The following is a 20,818-nucleotide window of genomic DNA, read 5'->3' as shown; positions in this document are numbered from 1 at the left end:
TCATGAACCTCCAAGAATTTGTGGTCGCAGCGACCAGCAGCAGAGTAGAACAGTGTCCCGTTTGGGAAGAAGAGATCAGGAAATATCTCAAAGGGAAGGGATGGTCCCTTTGGAGTGAATTCTGTGATAATGAGGAATCAGGACCCAGGAGTATAGGACATACTTGGTGGGAGAACCTGTCAGAGATCCATAAGAAAAGCTTAGGGAAGCTCGCAAGCCGATGGCAATCGTGTCCTGTCTGGCACAATTGCGAGGCACAGAGGAGGTCGTTCGGACGCTCCGCAAAGAGATCGAAGAGAGACATTGAATGAGCAAGGTCGATGTTAGTGAGATCGAGAGAGAGAAGATAGAGTTGAGAAGGAAGTTGGCAGCAAAGAACGGAGAGGTGGATGATACCAAGTGGGCACACCAGTCTTGTCTAGCGCATCTGAGCAGCTTCCAAACTCAATACGATAAGGCCTATCAGGACACGCAACGTGCAGTCCTGGTAAGAGAAAAGACAGAGAAACAGGTAGAGGCATTGCAAAGGCAGTGCAGCGATTTAAAAGCAGCGTTAAGAGCACTCCATGCTGCCACCACGGAGCACAGACAAAGCTCAGTGGATCATTCAAAATGCAGGAAGCAGATTGCGGAACTGCAGTCTTCGCTTTCAGTGCAAAATGGGTTTCAGAGCACCTTTGGATCCCATTTAGATGAGGAAGACGGCCCTGATTGGCAAGAATTAAACAAAACCGTGCATAGATATGTTCAGGGAACATGTGCACAAGGAAAGCCCCAAAAGAGAAAAGTACCCCAACCCCCCACAGAGCAGATAGATCAGGCACCCATGAATCCAGTAACCGCACAGTCACATCGGAAGGAGACGCAGAATTCCTTTACACCACCTCCTTAACCGTGACCCATTACGGGACGCGTGCGAAAAGATCACACCGTTCCTCCCCACCTCAGACACTCACCATTTCTTTGCAAGAGTAAAGCAGCAGGCGACCATGTACGGCCTGGATGAGCGTGAGCAAGTGAAGCTCACAGTTTTGAGTTTAGGCCCTTCAGTTGTAGCAGTCCTTCCCGACTCACAGAATGTAGGAGGAGTCACCCTTGCAGAGATACAAGACGCGATCGGTTACAACAGAGGTGACCCAGTAGAAGGCCTGAATAAGTGCAGGCAGAAGAAGACAGAACACCGCACAGCGTTTGCTGGACGTCTGTGGATCCATTTTACAGCCGTTTTCGGCAATTTAGACCGCGCCCATTTGTCCCCAAACAACATGGCCAAATGGACCAGCGCCCTTATCTCCCATGCCACAGAGGCAGGACAAAAAGCTTGTACCAATTATGACCCTTCGGAAGAAGCGCACAACGAAAAGTGGGTTTTAAAAAGATTGTCCCACACTTGGGAGCAATCAATTGCAGGCAAAACCGCATTTATAGCACCCGATGAAGACCAGGTATAAATGAACCCAGTTAAAGCACACCAGAACCCCGCATGGGTAAATGAGGGCAGGAACAGCCAACCCCAGCCCAAAGCTCAAGAATGTTACAATTGCGGACAATTAGGACATTATGCACAAGAATGTCAAGCCCCCCTGAAACAGCAACGGAATCAGCCCACAAATGCCCTCCGAACCAGCAAAGACACCAACAGCCCCGACCCCCCACCCAGGGAACCATACCCAAGGGAACAATGCACCAGAGAGCCTACTCCACCTTATGTGCTCCAGGGGTCATGTTACAACTGTGGGCAGTCAGGACACTTCGCCCGAGATTGCAGGAGACCCCCACCAGCTAGACTAGCCCCCAGATATGAAAGAGAACACCACCCACAGCAGTTACAAGGTCCCAGCTGCCCCATGCAAACTGTGAGCGCTTACCCACCACTTCTCCTGGCAGGGACACCTCAGCAAGGCCACTTCATTTTTGTTTCACTCCTCCTTCCTCTCTTCTTTGGCCACACTACAACTGCCTCCATATGCTAGTTACACCCCAGTCCAAACGTGATTTACGATGTCCTTTCTGATGAAACCTGCAGCATGTTTGTTCAATGTTTGTTCGTTAATGTTATCGTTAAGTGTAGTTTGTCCCAGACAATAGTTCAGAGGAACTAGTCTGTCGGCAGACAACAATCATAACTACTCTCCTGATTTGAATGTAATCACGAGAGGACGCCCCCATGACGACCACTTTCTTACCCGTTCTTGCCGGTTGCTCAGGCAGTGGAGAAACGTCATTGGTCTCCGCCCTGCCTGAGGAACCCCCCCCCCCGCCGGTCAGCTACGCTCGGGTAGAGAACATACGGATCACCGTCTTACCCGGGGATTCCATCCAAATCTTTCCCGCCGCGGCCCATACGCACCCCATTTTGGCTCGATTACATTCAAAATTATTTTGTTTGGTTTAGCAACCCTTAGGATTGCTTCCCTATGCTATTTACATTCTCAAACACTGGGATGGTAAATGACACAGGCTGCGGGATGGCTCGCAGTATGGCAGTATTTTCTTAGATGTCTTGTCCAAATATTCGATTAAAAAAAAAAAAATGATGGAGTCACACATGGTGACAAATTATAAAGAGAAATTGGCACTAAACGACAGACATGCTAACGTACAAAGATATTAAACAAGATGGTAACAGAAACTACGCTTGATCCCCAGAATTCCAGAAGCTCCAGGAAAAGAGAAGAGACAAAAAGGAAGAGAAGAAAGGAAAAGGAGAGAACAATAAAGACGGCATACGTGTTTTTCGTAATAATGTATATTTGGTTACGGGCGGACACAAACCCCATGACCCCAACCCAACCCCCCCCCCCCCACCCCCCCCCGGCCGTCAATAATTCACTTCCCCATAGCACCCAGAGCCCAGTGACAAGTAACAACACACCATCATGGTGTGATAGGTTTATAACATGGTACCCCCTTTTATACGTAATTGAATCCCTTTTAGTATTGACGATATTCTGCAGCATCGTGCAGACTATCCGCATGAGAAAATGGCGAAGGAGAGCCTACCGCTCTCGCACCCCGGTATACAGGATGAGATCCCCTATTTTCAGTTTTCGCCAGGCCCCCGAACCCCTTGATCTGCCATAAAGGACATTCGTTCGGCGTCATTTTGTGAATAAAGACAACTGAGAGATTGTACAACTCTGTGTTTGACCTCCAAGCCAGAGGAAAATGTGAATGCTGCTATTATTTTTGTATTGTTAGGAAGTTAGTATGATTGATGTTTAAGTGAGTGTAGTTTATGGAAGATAGTTAGAGGTACCGTTTTTTTATATTGTAATGCCTATTGTGACATAGCGCCACTTAGAATTGTTAGTTAAAAATGTTCATGCATAGTTATGGCCAGTGTAGAAGCCATGGAAGAGTGCTCGCTGGGTCAGGGAGTGAAGACAACGCAGTTATGTGATCCTTCATGCTTCGCGTTAGGGATCACAAGGAGGGTGTGTAGCCACCTGAGTTGGCCACTTCCCGACTTAAAATGGAGATCTGCAAAGAATGCAGGGAAATTCAGTCAAGCCAGGAAAAACTAGCAGGTGCAAAGTTCCTGTGTATTAAAACTTGCAGAAACCCAGACAGCACTGAAACCAACAGCCATCTGCATATTAATGAGTGATCCCCGGGAACAAATGAAACATTTAAGGTGAATAAGGCCAAGCCAGACACCTCGGCGCCAGCAGGAGCCAAGACAAAGGAAAGCCAAAGGACATTCAGGGACCGCCCAGCAATCAGGGAACGGCTCCAGTATTGGAGAAATCGATCCAAGTGATCGGAACGTAGTCCAATCACTTGGAACCAGATACGGGGTCCGCCCCGAACGGCGCGAAGCCCCTGGGGACTATAAAGTAGAGTCCCCAATTTCAATTTGTCTTTCTTGGCAGGGTCACTCAGCAGCGCGAACCAACCCTTGACAGTGACCTGCCTAGCTGCCGCACCAACCAAGTAAGTCTCCAGTCAACGCATGCTACGAGATAGGTGCTCCTAGATACCAGTCCATACCAGCTTTGAAGCCTGCAGATTCAGAATCTGAACGAAAGGACATTTTGTCCCCTGACCTGGTGGGCCAGTCCCTAAAGCTAAGTATAGGCCTTTTAGTGTTAGAGATAGTCTAGTAAGTAGAGTTTTATGCATGAGTAGTGATTGACTGTGTATAATAAATGTGTTTTGATTTGAATCTTACTAATTGGTGTGCCGAGTTATTGATCAGTATTTGAACTTGAACCTCGTGGTGGTATCATAAAGATACCTGGCGACTCTAGAGCAAAGGTTATAGAAACAGAGCAAATTAAGTAAAGATACAACGAGCAACATTTAAGAGCCAACCAAAAGTAGCAACACTACCTAGGCCCAAACTCCCGCCCTATACCCGTAATTCATCTAACCTACACATCTTTGGACTGTGGGAGGAAACTGGAGCAATGCATGCAGGCACAGAGAGAAACCCCACCCAGACAGTCACCCGAGGCCGGAATCGAATCTGGGTCCCTGCTACTGTGAGGCAGCAGTGCTAACGGCTGTGCCACCGTGCCACCAATGAGAAATTAAATCTGAGAGAGGAACGGCAAGGTGCCAAGAAAGTTCGAGCAGACAGATAACATTAAAATAGGAAATAGTAGTTATTAGGTGGGGTCTGAAAACAAAGGAATTTAATAGAGTCCCAAATTAAGTTTACTGTGAGTTTAAGTGAATGCGCAGAGGTTGGTGAGCTGCAGGATAAGATTTTGTGGTGGTAATGGAGACTGGGCTCAAAAAATGCCGTGAACAGGTACTAAATATTCTTGGTTACAAAGTATGGAGGAAAGATAGGGAAGGACAGAAAGGAGGAGGGGCAAAATTATTGATTAGAAAGTACCGAAGAAGAACAATAGTGGAGACAGAGGATGTCCTAAAGGGTGAAGGGCAAAATCTATTTCATTCGAGCTAAGGAACAACAGGGTATATTTGCTGGGTATATTCTATAAGCCACCAACTTGTGGGAAAGATGTCAAGGAACAAACTTGCAAGGAAATTACAGAGAGTTGCAATAATTATGGGGTAATTATAACGTGGGACTTTAACTACCTTAATATAGACTGGGTCAATAATAGTTGTTCTGTATCAGCGAATCCATCCCTTGGAACGATGTTGGCAAATCGACGGGCACCTTTTAGAAGGCAAAGTGAGCGTTATTCAGGAGTGTAGTCAGGTTTGGAGTGGTATACCCGGTGAGGCTGATAGTGACTTTTCAGTCGAAAGATCAGTTTTTCAATACACTGGAGGAGGTGGAGGCTTTTGTCAAGGAGCATGGACTTAGACTTGATTGAATGGATCAGGTTGCGATTTTAATGGGGACTATCAGGGGATTGGTTTTAGAGGAGTTGTAGTTTGTACCTGTTGTAAGTGTGGGATTGACAGACTGTGGTTGTCAGGGGGTAGTGGTCAGGGCAACAGAATGGGGTATATGTCATGTCAAATCAGCTCAGTGCCATCCTGTAACAAATGGGTTGGCCAAACGTTTAGTTCAATCATGGAAACCTTGCATCAAGGTATCGAAGGACCAAGGTACATTGGCAAGACGAGTAAACAAATTCTCAATGTCTTACTAGAACACCGCCCACACAACAACACAGAGTTCACCAGCAATGCTGCTATTCAGGAGGAAACTGAGAACACAGTTGTATTTGTTCATGCCAACTGATACTTCTGAACTTGTCAAATGACAACAACAAGCGTAGATTGCGAGGAGGGAACAAAGTTCTACAAAGTGAGTATTTGATCAAGGAGAGCAAGTACGAGCCAGAAGCTACACCACTAGCGAGAAATGGCTACTAGCTGAGATCCTAGCAAAGACAGGAACAATTTCATACACCGTACAAATGGATGACAAAGAGTTTGCTGAAGCCATACTGATCAGCAACTAGCTTCGCAAAGTGAAGTCACTGAATCTTCTCAAGAAGTATTTCCCATGGAAAGTTTAGACAACAATACTTTGGACAGAGACAAATTCAGATTCTGTTTCTGAAGACTTCCAAATACTTTTAGAGATGGACACTGGAGTAACTTCCCAGGAAGTACCACCTACTGAAGGAACAGAGGACACTTCTAAAGTCGCGAGTATCCAGGTTCCAGAACATCAAATACAACCCAAAAGGAATTGACATCCACTTGAGAGACTGTCCTATTAAGTTGTATAAATAATGTATAGCGATCATGCATAAGTGAGTCTGTTGTATAAATGTCAAGTAATTGTACTAAAGAAGTAAAGGGAGAGGGGTGCTATATATCAGAGAATACATCTCTGCTGCTGAAACGTCATGTGATCTGTAGTGAGGTCAGCAGAAAGTGTTTACACTGGCTTCAGTTCTCCATCTTAGTTTGTATGAGCAACATTCCTAAATAAAACATCTCATCGTGTTTGTAAGAGTCCGCAGTTTGGGCATCTCCATTCCTTTTCTCTTTGCGGAAAACGCAAAGAGATGACAATAGTTGAATGGGCAGAATCGCCAGAGTGTTCAGTAGAATTTTCTACGTTAGTACATTCCCAGTCCAACAAAGGATCTGTTTTGTGGAATAAGATGGCTTAAATTGATCAAATGTCGGTCAGGGACTGTGATCATACCATCATAAGGTTTAGATTGGCTATGGAAAGGCAGAATTCCAAAGTAAAATAATTTCATTGGAATAGGGACAACTTCTCTGTGGTAAGAACTGATCTGGTGCAGGCAAATTCAAATCAAAGGTGAGCAGGAAAAGCTGTAATTGAAAAATGAGGTGCCTTTAAAAATTAGATGGTTTGAGTCGCATCAAGATACATTCTCACAATAGGGAAAGGTAGAATAATCCCACAGCTCATGGTTAATGACAGAAATAGAGAATAAAATGAGGCAGAAAAAGAGTGAATATGACAGATGTCTGGTGAATAATACAAGTGAGAGCTAGACTTGTTTCTGAGAAGAAATGGGAAAAACAAATAGAAGCAAATAAAAATATAAGAAGAGACCTGGGGTGGGATTCTCCCCTACCCGGCGGGGCGGGGGGTTCCTGCGTAATGGAGTGGCGGGAACCACTCCGGCGTCGGACCGCCCCAAAGGTGCGGAAGTCTCCACACTTTTAGGGGCCAAGCCCTCACCTTGGCTAGGCCCGCGCCGGAGTGGTTTCCGCTCCGCCGGCTGGCGGGAAAGGCCTTTGGCGCCACGCCAGCCGGCGCGAAAGGTCTTCGCCGGGCGACGCATGCGCGGGAGCGTCAGTGGCTGCTGACATCATCCCTGCGCATACGCAGGGGAGGGGGTCTCTTCCACCTCCGCCATAGTGAAGACCATGGCGAAGGCGGAAGAAAAAGAGTGCTATCACGGCACAGGCCCGCCCGCCGATCGGTCGGCCCCTTTTGCGGGCCAGGCCACCGTGGGGGCCAGATAGCCCCGCGCCTCCCCCAGGACCCCAGAGCCTGCCCGCGCCGCCTTATCCCGCCGTTCAAAAGGTGGTTTAATCCACGCCGGCTGGAAAGGGTTGCCAGCGGCGGGACTTCGACCCATCACGGGCCGGAGAATCGGCGGGGGTGGGCCCGCCGACCGGCGTGGCGCGATTCCCAGTGGGGGGTCGGAGAATCACGCCCCTGGTTAGTAACATAACACTGCTGCCTCACGGCGCCGAGGACCTGGGTTCGGTCCCGGCCCACTGCCCATGTGGAGTTTGCACATTCTCCCCGCGTCGGCATGGGTCTCACCCCCACAACCCAAAACACGTGCAGGGTAGGTGTATTGGCCTGCTAAATTGCCCCTTAATTGGAAAAAAATTAAATGGATAGTCTAAATTTATAAAAAGAAATGATTTGGAACATAAAAGGAAATCCAAAAGTCTTCTAAGGTTGTATAAATAGTGAAAGGGTGCCCCCTCGCCACCCCCCCCCCCCCCACAAGGTCCCCAGAATCATAATCAATTCAATGTACTCCACATGATATCAAGAAACAACTGGAGATACTAGATACAGAAAAGACTAAGGACTCTGATAACTTTCCAGCAATAATACTTGTGCTCCAAAACTAGTCGTTCCCCGAACCAAGCTGTTCCAATAGCAACAATGCTGGCATTCACCGAAAATAATATGAAAAAATCCCCAATTATGTCCTGTCCACAAAAAGTCCACTAAAAGTTGGACAAGTCCAACCCCAACAATTATCGTCTTTATGATCAGCAAAGTGCTATCAACAGGGCTATCAAGTGGCACTTAGACAGCATCAACCTGCTCACTGACACTTAATTTGGGGTTATGCAAGGGCCACTCAGCTCCTGGCCTCAAAATAGCCTTGGCCGACACATGGAAAAAGAGCTGAACTCAAGGCGGTGGGGTGCCCTTGACATCAAGGCAACAGTAGAGCGAATGTGGAATCAAGATGCCTGAGCAAAACCGAAGTCAATCGGAATCGGGGGAAAGCTCGCCACTGGTTGGAGTCATATCGAGCAGAAAGGAACTTATGTTGAGGTTGTTGAAGGTTAATCAACCCAGACCCAGAATGTTGCTGCAAGAGTTCCTCAAGATGGTGCCCTAGGCCCAAACATCTTCAGCTGCTTCATCAACAACCTTTGGTCCAGCATAAGGTCAGACATGGAGATGTTCACTGATGACTTCACTATGTTTAGCACCATTTGTGATTCCTCAGACACTGACGCAATCCATTTCCATATGCAGCAAGGTCTGGCAAACATTCAGGCTTAGGGCAAAAAGTAGCAAGTAACATTCAATCCACACAAGTGCCAGGCAATGACCGTCTCCAACAAGACAGAATGTACCCAGCTCCCCATGACATTCAATGACATTATCATTGGTGAATTTCCCATCATCAACATCTTGGGGGGGATGGGGTGTTACCAATGACCAGAAACTTATTTGGGCCAGCCACATAAATAATGTGGCTACAAGACCAGGTCAGAGATTAGGAATCCTGTGGCGTGTAAGTCACCTCCTGCCTCCCCAAAGTCTGTACACCATTTGCAAGACAAAGGTCAGGAGTGTGATGGAATACTCTCAACTTGCCTAGGTGAGTGCAGCTCCAACAACACTCAAGGTCAATGCCTTCCAGGGAAAAGCAGTCTTTAATGGCCACTCATCCACCATATTAAACATTTATTTCATCCATCAATGCTGCGCAGTGTCAACAATACCATGTATAAGATGCACAGCAGCAACTCATCGGCCTCCTTTAACAGCACTTTCCAAACCTGCGACCCCTAACACCTGGAAGGCCAAGGGCAGCAGATGCATTGGAACACCACCACCTGCAAGTTCCCCTTGGAACTATATTATCATTCCTTCACTGTCACTGGGTCAAAATCCTAGAACTCCCTTTCTAACAAGACTGGGTGTACCTACACCACATGAACTGCAGCAGTTCAAGAAAGAGGCTCACTACCATCTTCCCAAGGGCAATTAGGGATGGATAATAAATGATGGACCTATCCAGTGATGTCCACTTCCGGTGAAGGAATAAAGAAAAGGAATAGTCCCAGTAGGCTCCTAGAAAAGGATTCACACATGCAGGTGGGGCATGGCTGAGATACTAAATTAATCCTTTGCACCTAATTTTATATAACTAATGAAAGGGAGTTATTAGATAAGCTGGCTGAAGTTAAAGTGGATAAGTCACCAGGATCAGATCCGATGCATTCAAGGATACTTCAGGAAGTAAGGATGGAAATCATAATCAGTTTAACCTTGGTGGTGGGAAAGCTTTTAGAAACGATGATTTGGGACACAATGAATAGTCACTCGGACGGATGTGGATTAATTAAGGGAAGTTGGTTTGGATTTTTTTAAGGGAAAACTTTTACTGACTTGTTTGGCTATTTTAGTGAGGTAATAGAGAGTGTTGGTGAGCGAAATGTGGTTGACATGGTGTACATAGACTTCCCAAAGGTACTTAATAAAGTGCCACGTAACAGACTAGTGAGCAAAGTTAAGGCCCATGGAATGAAAGAGACAATAGGGACATGAATATGAAATTGGCCAAGTGACAGGAAATAGTGTCATGGTGAACAGTTGTTTATCATACTGGTATGCATTCTCAGCTCAACACTGGGACCACTGCTTTACCTGAAGTAGAATAATGACTCAGATTTGGATATACAGAGCACAATTTTAAAATTTGTGGACATCATAAAACCTGGAAGCATTGTGAGAAAGGCTTCAAGAGAACATCGGCTGGGGAAATGGGCAGGCAAGTGGCAGATGAAATATAATGCGGAGAAGTGTGAAGCAATTCATTTTGGTAGGAAGAATGAGAAGAAACAAATCAAAAGAAAGGGTACAATTCTGCACAGGATGCAGCATCAGAGAGGCCTATCAGACCAATCGGTGTTGACTTGCCAACCTATCAGCATCCTTTTCTTATGCAATATAAATTATTGCTCCCTTTGAAATTTAGTATTCTTACATCTGCCCTGATGAGTGAGGGGTGAAAAGCTTCCATAGCATGATTCTGTTTTCAACAATACTCAAGTTCTGTATCATCAAAGCGATTTAAAGTAGGTTAAAATAATGAGCAATATTTGTTATATTTTCAATGAGAGTGGATATTAATCATCTTTAATAAAATAAAAATTATCTTCTAGCTATGGATCTTTAAAGCGTATATACATACAGATCAAATCGGAGATTCTGGCGTTCTTCAAAGAAGTAATCTAGAAGGAATTTTCGTACAAAATCTGGGTTCAATGTATTGTCGATAGCTTCTGTTCTTCCGTACTGTTGAAAAAAATATATATTTAATTTGGAGCACCATCTTATGCACTTTCTGACATTTTCAGGAAGGCGAAAGCATAACAAATGTGCCAAAAAGTATAATCGAGATTTATATATAAGCGCAGTGAATAAGAAACATATACTCGGCGGGATTCTACGGCTTCCCAGCCGTGGATGGCTTGGCAGCGGGATGCGGCACGCATATCTCTGCTCCCACCACTTTCCCATTGAAGCCACCCCAAGCTGCCGGAAAAACTGCAGTAAGGATGCACTGGTGGTGGGACCAGAGAATCCCACTGCCAACGAACGGCCAGAGAAATCAGCCACTGAATTTAAATGCCCAATTCAGAAATTTTAAGCCAAATTTCCCATTCTCCACTATTAGTGGAAAAGTAAACACAAGCATAAGCCTATGTAATACTGATAAATATTGCATGCCAAGCAATTCTCATAGTCCAACTTGGTTTCATAGACATTAACAAATATTGTATTCAACATTAATTATGAAAAACTCATGCATAATTACAAGAGGAGGTTAATTGAAATTGGATGTTTAACTTCAGGTTAAGCCTCTGGTTCATGAGTTTAACAGAGATTTCAAAGTATTATCTCAATAGTGACAGAAATGAATATAAAGTGGATAGAGTTTCAGCTTTGTTCACTCAAAATTAAACCTATTTTGGGGTTTATTTATGTTTATTTTCTCAAATTCCTGCTCAAATCATTTGCACATCGCTCTATGCAAAATCCGCCATGGATCAGCACAATCAGGCAACATTTTGGAACGTAATATTTCTCAAAGCAAATTCGTCTTTAGAGATATAACTATTCTTTGATATACTTAAGTTTGGTAAATAATTAGTGCCATTTCTTCATAGAGCTAGTGATTACCACAAAAATTAGGCATTTTAAGCAAAGTGTCCAGTCCCTCCTGCAAGTAGCCCAATTCTAAAATATGGAAAATTACTTTAAAATAAATTGTACAAAACCATTTACGAGTGATATTGGTGTACAGTAGTCAGTCTTAGTATATTATGAATATTATATTCAAAGGCTTTCTTATTAGTGTCCGAGCATCTGAAGAAAATTAGTTTTTAGAGTCTTCTTGAATGCCTGAAAATTAGTAAAATGATCACAGAAACATGAGTTGCGCTGAACATTTCAAATTCCACAGTCTTTCGCACTGGATTTTGATGATTTGGAGCGAACTGTGGGAAAATCATACAACCGAGAAGAAATTGATAACATATGCAGGGAACAGCTATTTCCACTAACTGGAGTTCCAGTAAAAGAAAATAAAAGGATTGAGTTCTGTATAGCGCCTTCCATGACCTCAACACTTTACAGCGTGGTCAGTGTTTTAATGTGAACAGTAAGGTTCCAGATCATGGGTGGGATTCTCCAGTTCCCCGGCCGCGTGTTTCTTAGCGGCGCAGCATCTACTGATGGCAGGATTCTATCTTCCTGCCACTTGCCAATGGGATTTCCCATTGTAACCACTCGACATCGCCAGGAACCCTGCGGGTGTTGATGTGCAGTAGGCGGGAAAAGTGAATCGCAACAACCAAAGAGCCCCATCTGTTATAAGGTGTCGATTGATGGCTAGATTTTGGCCAGGACACTGGGGAGAACTGCCCTGCTCTTCTTCGACTACTTCCCCTCATTCTTTTGCATCTAGCTGACGTAGTTCAACGTCTCATTCAAAAGATGGAGGTCCTTCAAGATTGCAATTGTCGGGTTAAATGTTTTAAGCTCAAATCTCAAATGGGATTTGAGCTCATGACTTTGGACTGAGAGGCGAGAGTATTACTGAGCTATGGTTAATCCCTATAACCAAAAAAAAACAAAGTTAAGATTGTTCAAAAAACTAAGGGAAAGTTCAGAGAAATTTTCTCACACTTAACATTGTTAGGACTGATCTTTCAGCCTCTCCACTGACTACCCACTAGCCCCATCAGATCTTGGGCAAGCGGAGATAAGCCACTGAGTGTCAGAGAGGAGTTGTCTTCCGGGCCCATGGAGGCCATCAGGTAGTCCCGACATGTGAACAATGAAAATAGTGGGAAACCTGGCAAACAACGGTGTTAATTTTCCACATGTAAACGCTGCAAATGACTCCAAAGCTGGAAATATGTCTAGAGTCACTGGTACATCACTGGGTCATGCTGAAATCTCACTCCACTAAACATCAGGGAAGGGAATGGCAAAAAGGCTCATGCAGTATGTTCTTATCCCTTGGCAGATTATAAATAATAATCCATCAGCTACATTTAATGCTCGCTCTAACTACTACTGCCCTCGCGGAATTCCACCCAAAGGTTTAACCTGTTTACTTTTATTTAATGGCTCTAGTGGTCGCTTTGATGCTCAATTTTAACCATTATTAATGTTTAAAATGCAGAATTTGTTATAATTTGCATGATTGCTTACATACCTCTCTCCACTCTTTGTTCCCAATTCCTTGCAAATACAAAACACAAACTGCAGGAAAACAATGCACAGATATGAAGATTAATTACAATTATCACCACAGCATGACATAAGCTACCTTTACAGCTCATACATATGGTGTAAAAAAAACTACATTACAAATTGTTTCATACATTTGTCCCAGTACATGATTTCTGGAATAGCCAACATGAAATTAGGGATACTAGGTTAAGATTAACTTTGTTGTTCATATTATGAAATTGGTTCTCCATAGGGTATATTTAAATTATGCCAATTAAGTGAATACACATGAAAAGATTAAATTAGTAGGAATAATTACTTTTGCATACCAATGAAACAGGTTAAGTCGGTTACGGTCAATGATGAAAATAAATCCCCTAAAGTACAAAATAAATAATGTGTACACTTCACACATAACTGCTAATTTCCTGGGAGTGCAGGAAGGGGGCTATTAAATGGATAGGGACATACCTCTGATGTACTCCAGGAGAGGACCCCCCAGAAGTTCTCACACAATGGGAAGTTCAAACTTACAATGTGCTATTACTCTGCACTGAGAACTATCCAATGCTCCCAAGTTAAATTGTGCATTTCGGATGCTTCCAGTTCTCTTAACAGAATAATTGCTCAGGAAAAGTTAGAAGAATTTAAGCCATTTCTATCTCCACCCGCTGACCACCCCCAACTAGACCCCCAACAACCCTCCCGACCACCACCCTAAACCCTACTCAGCTGCCCGCTGCAACAACTATCCTCCTACCCACACAACTACACACACCACCCCTTCAACTACCCTCCCAAATCTTCGACTAGCCCCACCCCAACTCCCTGAGTGACCCCCAAACTCCCTCGCCCCAACTACCCTGTGGATCCACCCGGCTGTCCCTAAACTACACCCCCCCCCAACCCCAACTACCCTCCCGAACCCAGACAACACATTCACCCTCCCCCAACTACCCTCTCGACCTCCCCGGCTACCCGACTGTGATTGCAATTACTCGGAAGTTATGGCTTTAGTTTATGGGTTCTAGATTTAAAAATTGTGGCTCTCCATCAGTTAAGTGATAGAATAATGAGGAATGGATTTGAGGATGAGAAACACGCACAAAATACAATACATGACGAATTATAAACATAGAATTGTGCATAACAGATAAAGGTTTTAAAAATATGCATTTGCACAAATGTATGGGTAAACCTTACATGAAATTATATATATATACATTGTTCTATGAAGTTACATGTAAATTACTGCCACATTTCCCATAACATGGTGTACAAAAGAACACTTCAAATAAAACAGGAGGCTAAAAATCTGTGGGCTCAGCATCTGGACTCCAAGTGTCTCTGAAAATGACCCTGGTTTAAACGTACATCAATGGGGCAGATTATCAAGACACCCCATGGAACAAATATAAAAAATGTATTCTCTCTGAACTGTTGCTGGTTTTCTAATTTCCTTAAAGTGACAGCATATTTGAAATGAGCCCTAAATTTGGTATGCCTGCTTTCGCTTGATGTATTTCACCAGATCAGGAGTCCCGTCCCCTGACCATACCTCCCCGAAATAAGCACCATCAGAATCTAGTAGGTAAAGCAGGACCCAACTTACAATCCTCCTGTCAACACCCCCACATTGAAAGAACCAGAAATGTTCAGCCGTAGGAGTGTAAATAAATAGTGTTTCCCTTATTCACTACTACTGCAGATAAATGAATACTGTAAATCTCGCCTCCTTCACAACTACAGCTACAAAAATAAATAAGTAAATACATTCTTAGTAAAAACTACAAATACAGAAATAAATACACATTGTTGAAAAGAGAGACATTTGCTCAAAGCTTTTAATTTTGTACTTATCAGGACAAATGAAGGAATGCCAAATTTGAAACAGCCATAAGAATTTATACTACAGGAAGAGTTGGGAGAGGGTATGGAGGAGTGGTTCTGGTGTGAGGTGCTCCAGAGGGTGAACGCCTCCACCTCGTACGCGAGGTTGGGGCTGATACAGCTGAAGGTAGTATATAGAGCACACCTCACAAGGGCGAGGATGAGCCGGCTCTTTGAGGGGGTAGAAGATGTGTGTGAACGTTGCGGGGGGGCCCGCAAACCGCGTTCATATGTTTCGGTCCTGTCGAAAGCTGGAGGATTACTGGAAGGAGGTGTTCAGGGTAATCCCTAAAGAGGTGCACGTGAAACAGGACCTGGGCCCTCGGGAGGTCCTGGGCGGGATTCTCCGAGCCTCCGCGGCAAAATCGTGATCAGCGTGGGGGCGGAGAATGGGCCTTGACGCCGAAATCCGGCGCGACGTCACTCCTGCGATTCTCCAGTCCCCAGAGAATCGCCACGAATCGCGCGGGCGCTGTCTACGCGGCGCAGGTCGGGATCCATTGACAGAGGCCCCCCCCGCAATTCTCCAAGTGTAACTGACTGAGTTCCCGAAGGCGTGGGTCTCTCATGGTCTCACCCATCGGGAAATCGGCGTGGCTCTGCGGACTCAGTCTGCGGCCGGCCTCGTGGTGGGCAGGGGGATCCTTCACCGGGGGGGGGGGGGGCCTCATGGACGGCCGGGGCAGAGAATGGCGGCACTGATCTGCGGGCGCACGCGATCTCGGGGGGACCTACGTTACTGGTGCTGCTCCGTGGTGCGAGTCCACCATGTCCCATGCCGCAGGCCACCACTGTGCGCATGTGCAGCCTCCTGACCAGAAGTGCAGGGCCCCATATCCGCAGCCAGAGCTTTCTTAAGGAAAGTCCAGAGTGAAATGCCCGCGTTTTGACGCTGTCCCATATTCGGGGTGTCGGACCAACCGGGGTTGGAAACGGGTGCGGAGGCAGATGTTGTAGCCTTCGCCTCGTGATCGCCCGAAGGCGGATCCAGTTAAGGTGGAGATCAACCTGGCGAGGCGGGGGGACCTGCTGAAATTCTTGACTCTTGAGAAGGTCAAATTTGAACTGAAGGGAAGGATGGAGGGGTTCGACAATTCATGGGCGTTATTCATTATGCACTTTAGAGAATTGAATTACATCGAACATTGGTGGGGGAGGCTGCGAGGGTCAGGGGGAGGGGTGCTGTATGTGTTAATGTGACTATGGATGATTCCTGATTCCTTTTTGTTATTTGTTTATGTTAACATGCTGGCTAATGTTTGGGGGTTTGATGGGAGGATGGGATCGTTGTTATTGATATGGGGATTTACATTGCATTCGTTACTGATTATTGTTTATTGTTATTGGGTGTAAATTGAGAGAAAACGTGAAAAAGGAGGAGAATAAAAATACTTTTAAAAAAATCAAATTTATACTACAGGAGAAAAAGGTGCTGATTGGTTGGCAAGATGACTCTGATTGACCGAGGTGTTGCCGTTTAGAAAACAATAGAGAACTAAAGCTCCCCAAGTGCCTGGGTAATTTAACAAAGGCTTGAACATATTTCTTTTGTTTGCAGAGGACGGGCCTCTGTGTATGGATGTATGTCACTTCTATCAAATGTAAATGAGCCTCATTACAAGTTCAACTGATTATCTTACATTAGTTGCTCATGAAGTTAATTGTTGCTTGCGTAGGTAGTCTTATTTAAAACAAACCACTGGTTCTCTCCTTGACACTTCTCTTCAGGCCACTTCGCCTCCCGCCCCTGACCCTCCCAATACACCACTCCCTTCCCCTGAACCTTCCGCCTACCATTCCATTTCAACTCTCCCACTTGCCACTCATTTTGGTCACTTCCCCACAACACTCTCGTTCGCTGCCTCCCCCGACCCCATGCTCGCCGTTAGCCTCCCCCACCACTCACATTCACCATTTCCTTCCCCTGATCCTCCTGCTCTCCTCCTCCCCTCCTGCTCACCACTTCCCTCAACAACCCCTCACCCAACCCTCACTCTGAACGTGGGATCAGGGTAGGGGCAGCGTGAGCCAGGGAGTGAGCAAGAGGAGCTGTAATTGGGAGGGAAAGTGGTGGAGCAGTTGAGAACATAGAACATACAGTGCACAAGGAGGCCATTTGGCCCATCGAGTCTGCACCGGCCCACATTAAGCCCTCACTTCCACCCTATCCCCGTAACCCAATAACCCCTCCTAACCTTTTTGGACACTAAGGGCAATTTAGCATGGCCAATCCACCTAACCTGCACGTCTTTGGACTGTGGGAGTAAACCGGAGCACCCGGAAGAAACCCACGCAGACACGGGGGGGCGGTATTCTCCACCATCCCCCCTCCCCGCCGGGTGGGTGAAACGCCACCCCGACCCCCGCACGTGATTCTCCCCCCCCTGAAACCAGCGCCGCGCGAATCACGGCGGGTCGCTCGGAGAATCGCCGCAAACGGCGAGCGGCGATTCTCTGGCCCGGCTGGGCCGAGTGGCAGCACGTAAACGGCCTAGTCCCGCGGGCGCCGTTCCCACCTGGTCGCTGCCGGCGAGTACTCGTCAAGAAGGCTTCGGGGGCGGCCTGTGGGGGAGGCAGGGGGGGCTCCGTTCCCGGGGGGGGGGGGGGGGGGGGGAGGCTCCGGAGTTGCCTGGTACGCGATCGGGACCAACCAATTGGCGGGCCAGCCTCTCTGTCGGCGGGCCTCCTTTCTTCCGCCGGTGAGCCTGGATCCATCCGCCATGTTTGTTCGGGGCGGCCTGGGGGAGGACGGCCACCGTGCATGCGCTACTTGGCGCCAGCCCAACTGCGCATGCACGGGACCAAAGGCGCCGTGTCTTTTACGTGGCGCTGGGTCTCTGACGCCACGCCGAGGCCCGCCCCCGTAAATCAAGCGATGCCCCTGCTAGCCCCACAGAGGGGGGAGAATAGGGGAACGGGCACCGACGCCAGAGTAAAACACTCTGGTTTTTACTCCAGCGTTAGCACTTAGCCTCCCGTTGGGTGAATCCCGCCCGGGGAGAACGTGCAAACTCCGCACAGACAGTGACCCAGCGGGGAATCGAACCTGGGACCCTGGCGCTGTGAAGCCACAGTGCTATCCATTGTGCTGCCCTAATGAGTTGGTAATGAGTGCCTGCATGACGTGCCTGGCTCTTATTCCCAGGTGCCTTGTCAGATATTTCTTTCTCTCAAATGAGGAAAATAAGGGCTGAGTGCAAATATTTCAATGTCCAGGACAAAATTGAGGTCATTATTAAAAAGCTGGAATTTTTGGTTTGTTGTCTGGAGGAGGAGAAAGCTGAAATATTTCCTAGCCTGCCCGAATTCCAGATGAATAATGAGAGAAACTTGGGGGGCAGCATTGAAAGTGACAGCAAGCAACATCTCACTGAACTGACATGCCAATTACTTGATTAATTCCAACCTGACAGACAACTCAAAAAACTGGATTTGGGTTACCCTTTCTCAAATTTTCCTACAATTCTCATGGCACAAGAAGGAATAGAAGAACAAGACATCCTCCTTGACATAGAAACTAATGGCACATTCAAGATTGAGTTCCAACAAAAGCAATTTGCAGATTTTTGGGTCCAAGAGCACACAGACCCTATGTTTCTAGACAGTGCTGGCAAGGCTTTGATGCCCTTTGTCACACGTACCTTGGTGAAAGAGGATTTTCAGCACTCACTGGAATTAAATCAGAGTAACATCACTTTATGTATGCTCAAAGGTTGAAATTGTCACCCATTTCCCCCCCACTTCATCTATTTAGGCTCCAACAAACAATCTCATTCGCCACACTAACGTTAAGGAATTCTGTAGGCATACGTTTATTTGCATGGTGTAACTATAATGATTTACAAAACTTGTGGCCACTAGAGAGGTAATTAAGAAAAGAAATTGCCTGTCAGCATTGCAAAAAAGTTGTTAAATCTGAACAAGGGTATGCAGCCAAACACCTTTGAGGATGATTGGCCTAGAGCAACAAGGTCACTCTCACAAATCCAGAAAATTGCGGCGGGAATTGATGCTTTAAAGAGATGGACAAGATAAAGACAAAATAAAATAGACTTTTTCATTGGTAGAATAATCAAAGGTAAGAGGTGCTGAACGTAAGGTAAGTTTCAAATGCATAAGGCTGTAGATTAAAACAATCTTTTTCACACCAATTTATTAGAATGCTTTGACGCAATTGGTAATCAATGCTAAATCAATTACAGCAGTCAAATATGTAAAGATTACATGCTTATACAATAAGATAAAACCATATGATTAGAAAGCAGGAAAACAAGATTGTTTAAAATCAGTTCCCAAGATAGGCAAAATTGAACACAAACAAAAGCGGTCTTGTCTTCCAGTCGGAATACTGTAAATGATAAAGTCTGAAGTTACATGGCACTACAAATATACTATACAAGATATGGCATCTAACTTTACTTTGCATGTAATGGAACTGATTTATTTGCTAATGGAAAATCAAGTGCTTTTAATGGAATAACTGATAACAGTATCCTTGGGCTGTGTTATATACTGTCCAATAGGTTCCCTCAAAAGTACATTATGAATGACTGAAAATGTAGTTTTATTTAGACCATGAAATTAACATTTTGATGATGTAAGAAGTGGGCGGGGGATAGCGTGTAAACAATGCACTCTGTTATTAATGTGCAAATCAGCCAGTAACCTGTGGTTGTGAATTGCAAATCAGCAATTGTGAATTGGAGCATTGATTATCAAACGTAGAGAAAGATACAAAAGAAAAATGGAAAAGTTTAGAGAAGAAATGGCAGCTGATTGCCCACTGGGCCATACAGCTGCCCAAGGTATGCCTTCTGGATCACGGGGGCCCCTGAGAATCTAGTTATGGGAGGGAGTCTCCTGGTGGTCAGACAGTACCACTGTGCGGTTTTGCCCCCTGCCTTGGTTGCCGTGGTTGCCTCCTGGCACTGGGCTGTGCTGGAGGGCGGGGGGGGGGGGCTTCTCCGTTGCGTGTGCTCACCACCTATGGCTGTTTTTACCTACTGCTCTTTGTCCCTTCCAGTTCCCTCCTTCAACCTGCCCTCTTTCCTGTGGTTTCTTCCCCCACACCCTCTTGTCCCCACCTCCTCCCTTCTACCTGCCCGCTTTCCTGTGGTTTGTTCCTCCCGTGCCACCCTCCCCCTTGCGCCCCCCCCCCTCTCCCCTTTCCACTCTCCCCCCACCTCTTCCTTTCCCGTCCTTGTTTTGTGCTCTGCTCTGGTGTTCCCCTCCCTCCCCCGTCTACCTCCTCCACCCACCACCCTCCCCACCCCCACTTTATTGTCTGCTGGTTACAAACAGATCTTGGAACAAATTGGTGAATAGCCAACACATTTTATGAAAGCCTTCCTCCGACCCTCTAATGGCGTACTTTATTTTCTCTCTCTTGAGGAATTTACCAGGGCGGACAGCCAGTCAGCAGCCTTGGGTGGTGCTGCCAATCGCCAGCCGAGCAGGTGGGTGATCAGGGAGGCAAATGCTAGGGTGTCCACCCCTATCCCCATGGATAGCTCTAGCTGTCCTGGTACCCCGAAGACTGCCACAATTGAGAACATTTTTATAATCGTTAATGACTGCCAATAAAGTTGTCTTGCCCAGAGAGTGAACAATTGAAAGTGTGGAGGCTCATTCCTTCAGTGTGTGAATTATTGGTGCAGATTTTTTAAATGTCAAATTGTAATTTAAAAAATAAATTCTAACATTACCTTTTTGTCTCATTTTCGTCTCTCCGCCCAATCTTTCTTAATTCTCCTTATTCCTCTTTCCATT

General features: G+C 45.9%; 1 protein-coding gene across 2 annotated transcripts in view; it reads right to left on the bottom strand.

The window, feature by feature from the left end:
- Positions 1–20,818, bottom strand: part of LOC140388059 (copine-8) — a 544,832-nt gene that overhangs the window by 389,126 nt on the left and 134,888 nt on the right. For both annotated transcript variants that reach the window (XR_011934073.1, XM_072471659.1), the window contains exons 3-4: positions 13,143–13,189; positions 10,608–10,711 (exon numbers count right to left, since the gene is read on the bottom strand). Coding sequence is in view for 1 of the 2 variants with exons in the window: in XM_072471659.1 (XP_072327760.1) it covers positions 10,608–10,711; positions 13,143–13,189 (151 nt within the window). In the remaining variant the exon portion in view is untranslated. The remainder of the gene's footprint in view (positions 1–10,607; positions 10,712–13,142; positions 13,190–20,818) is intronic.

This window comes from Scyliorhinus torazame, chromosome 13 (assembly GCF_047496885.1).
Source record: "Scyliorhinus torazame isolate Kashiwa2021f chromosome 13, sScyTor2.1, whole genome shotgun sequence".
Classification (NCBI taxonomy): domain Eukaryota; kingdom Metazoa; phylum Chordata; class Chondrichthyes; order Carcharhiniformes; family Scyliorhinidae; genus Scyliorhinus; species Scyliorhinus torazame.
This window is presented reverse-complemented; position numbering and strand designations above follow the sequence as displayed.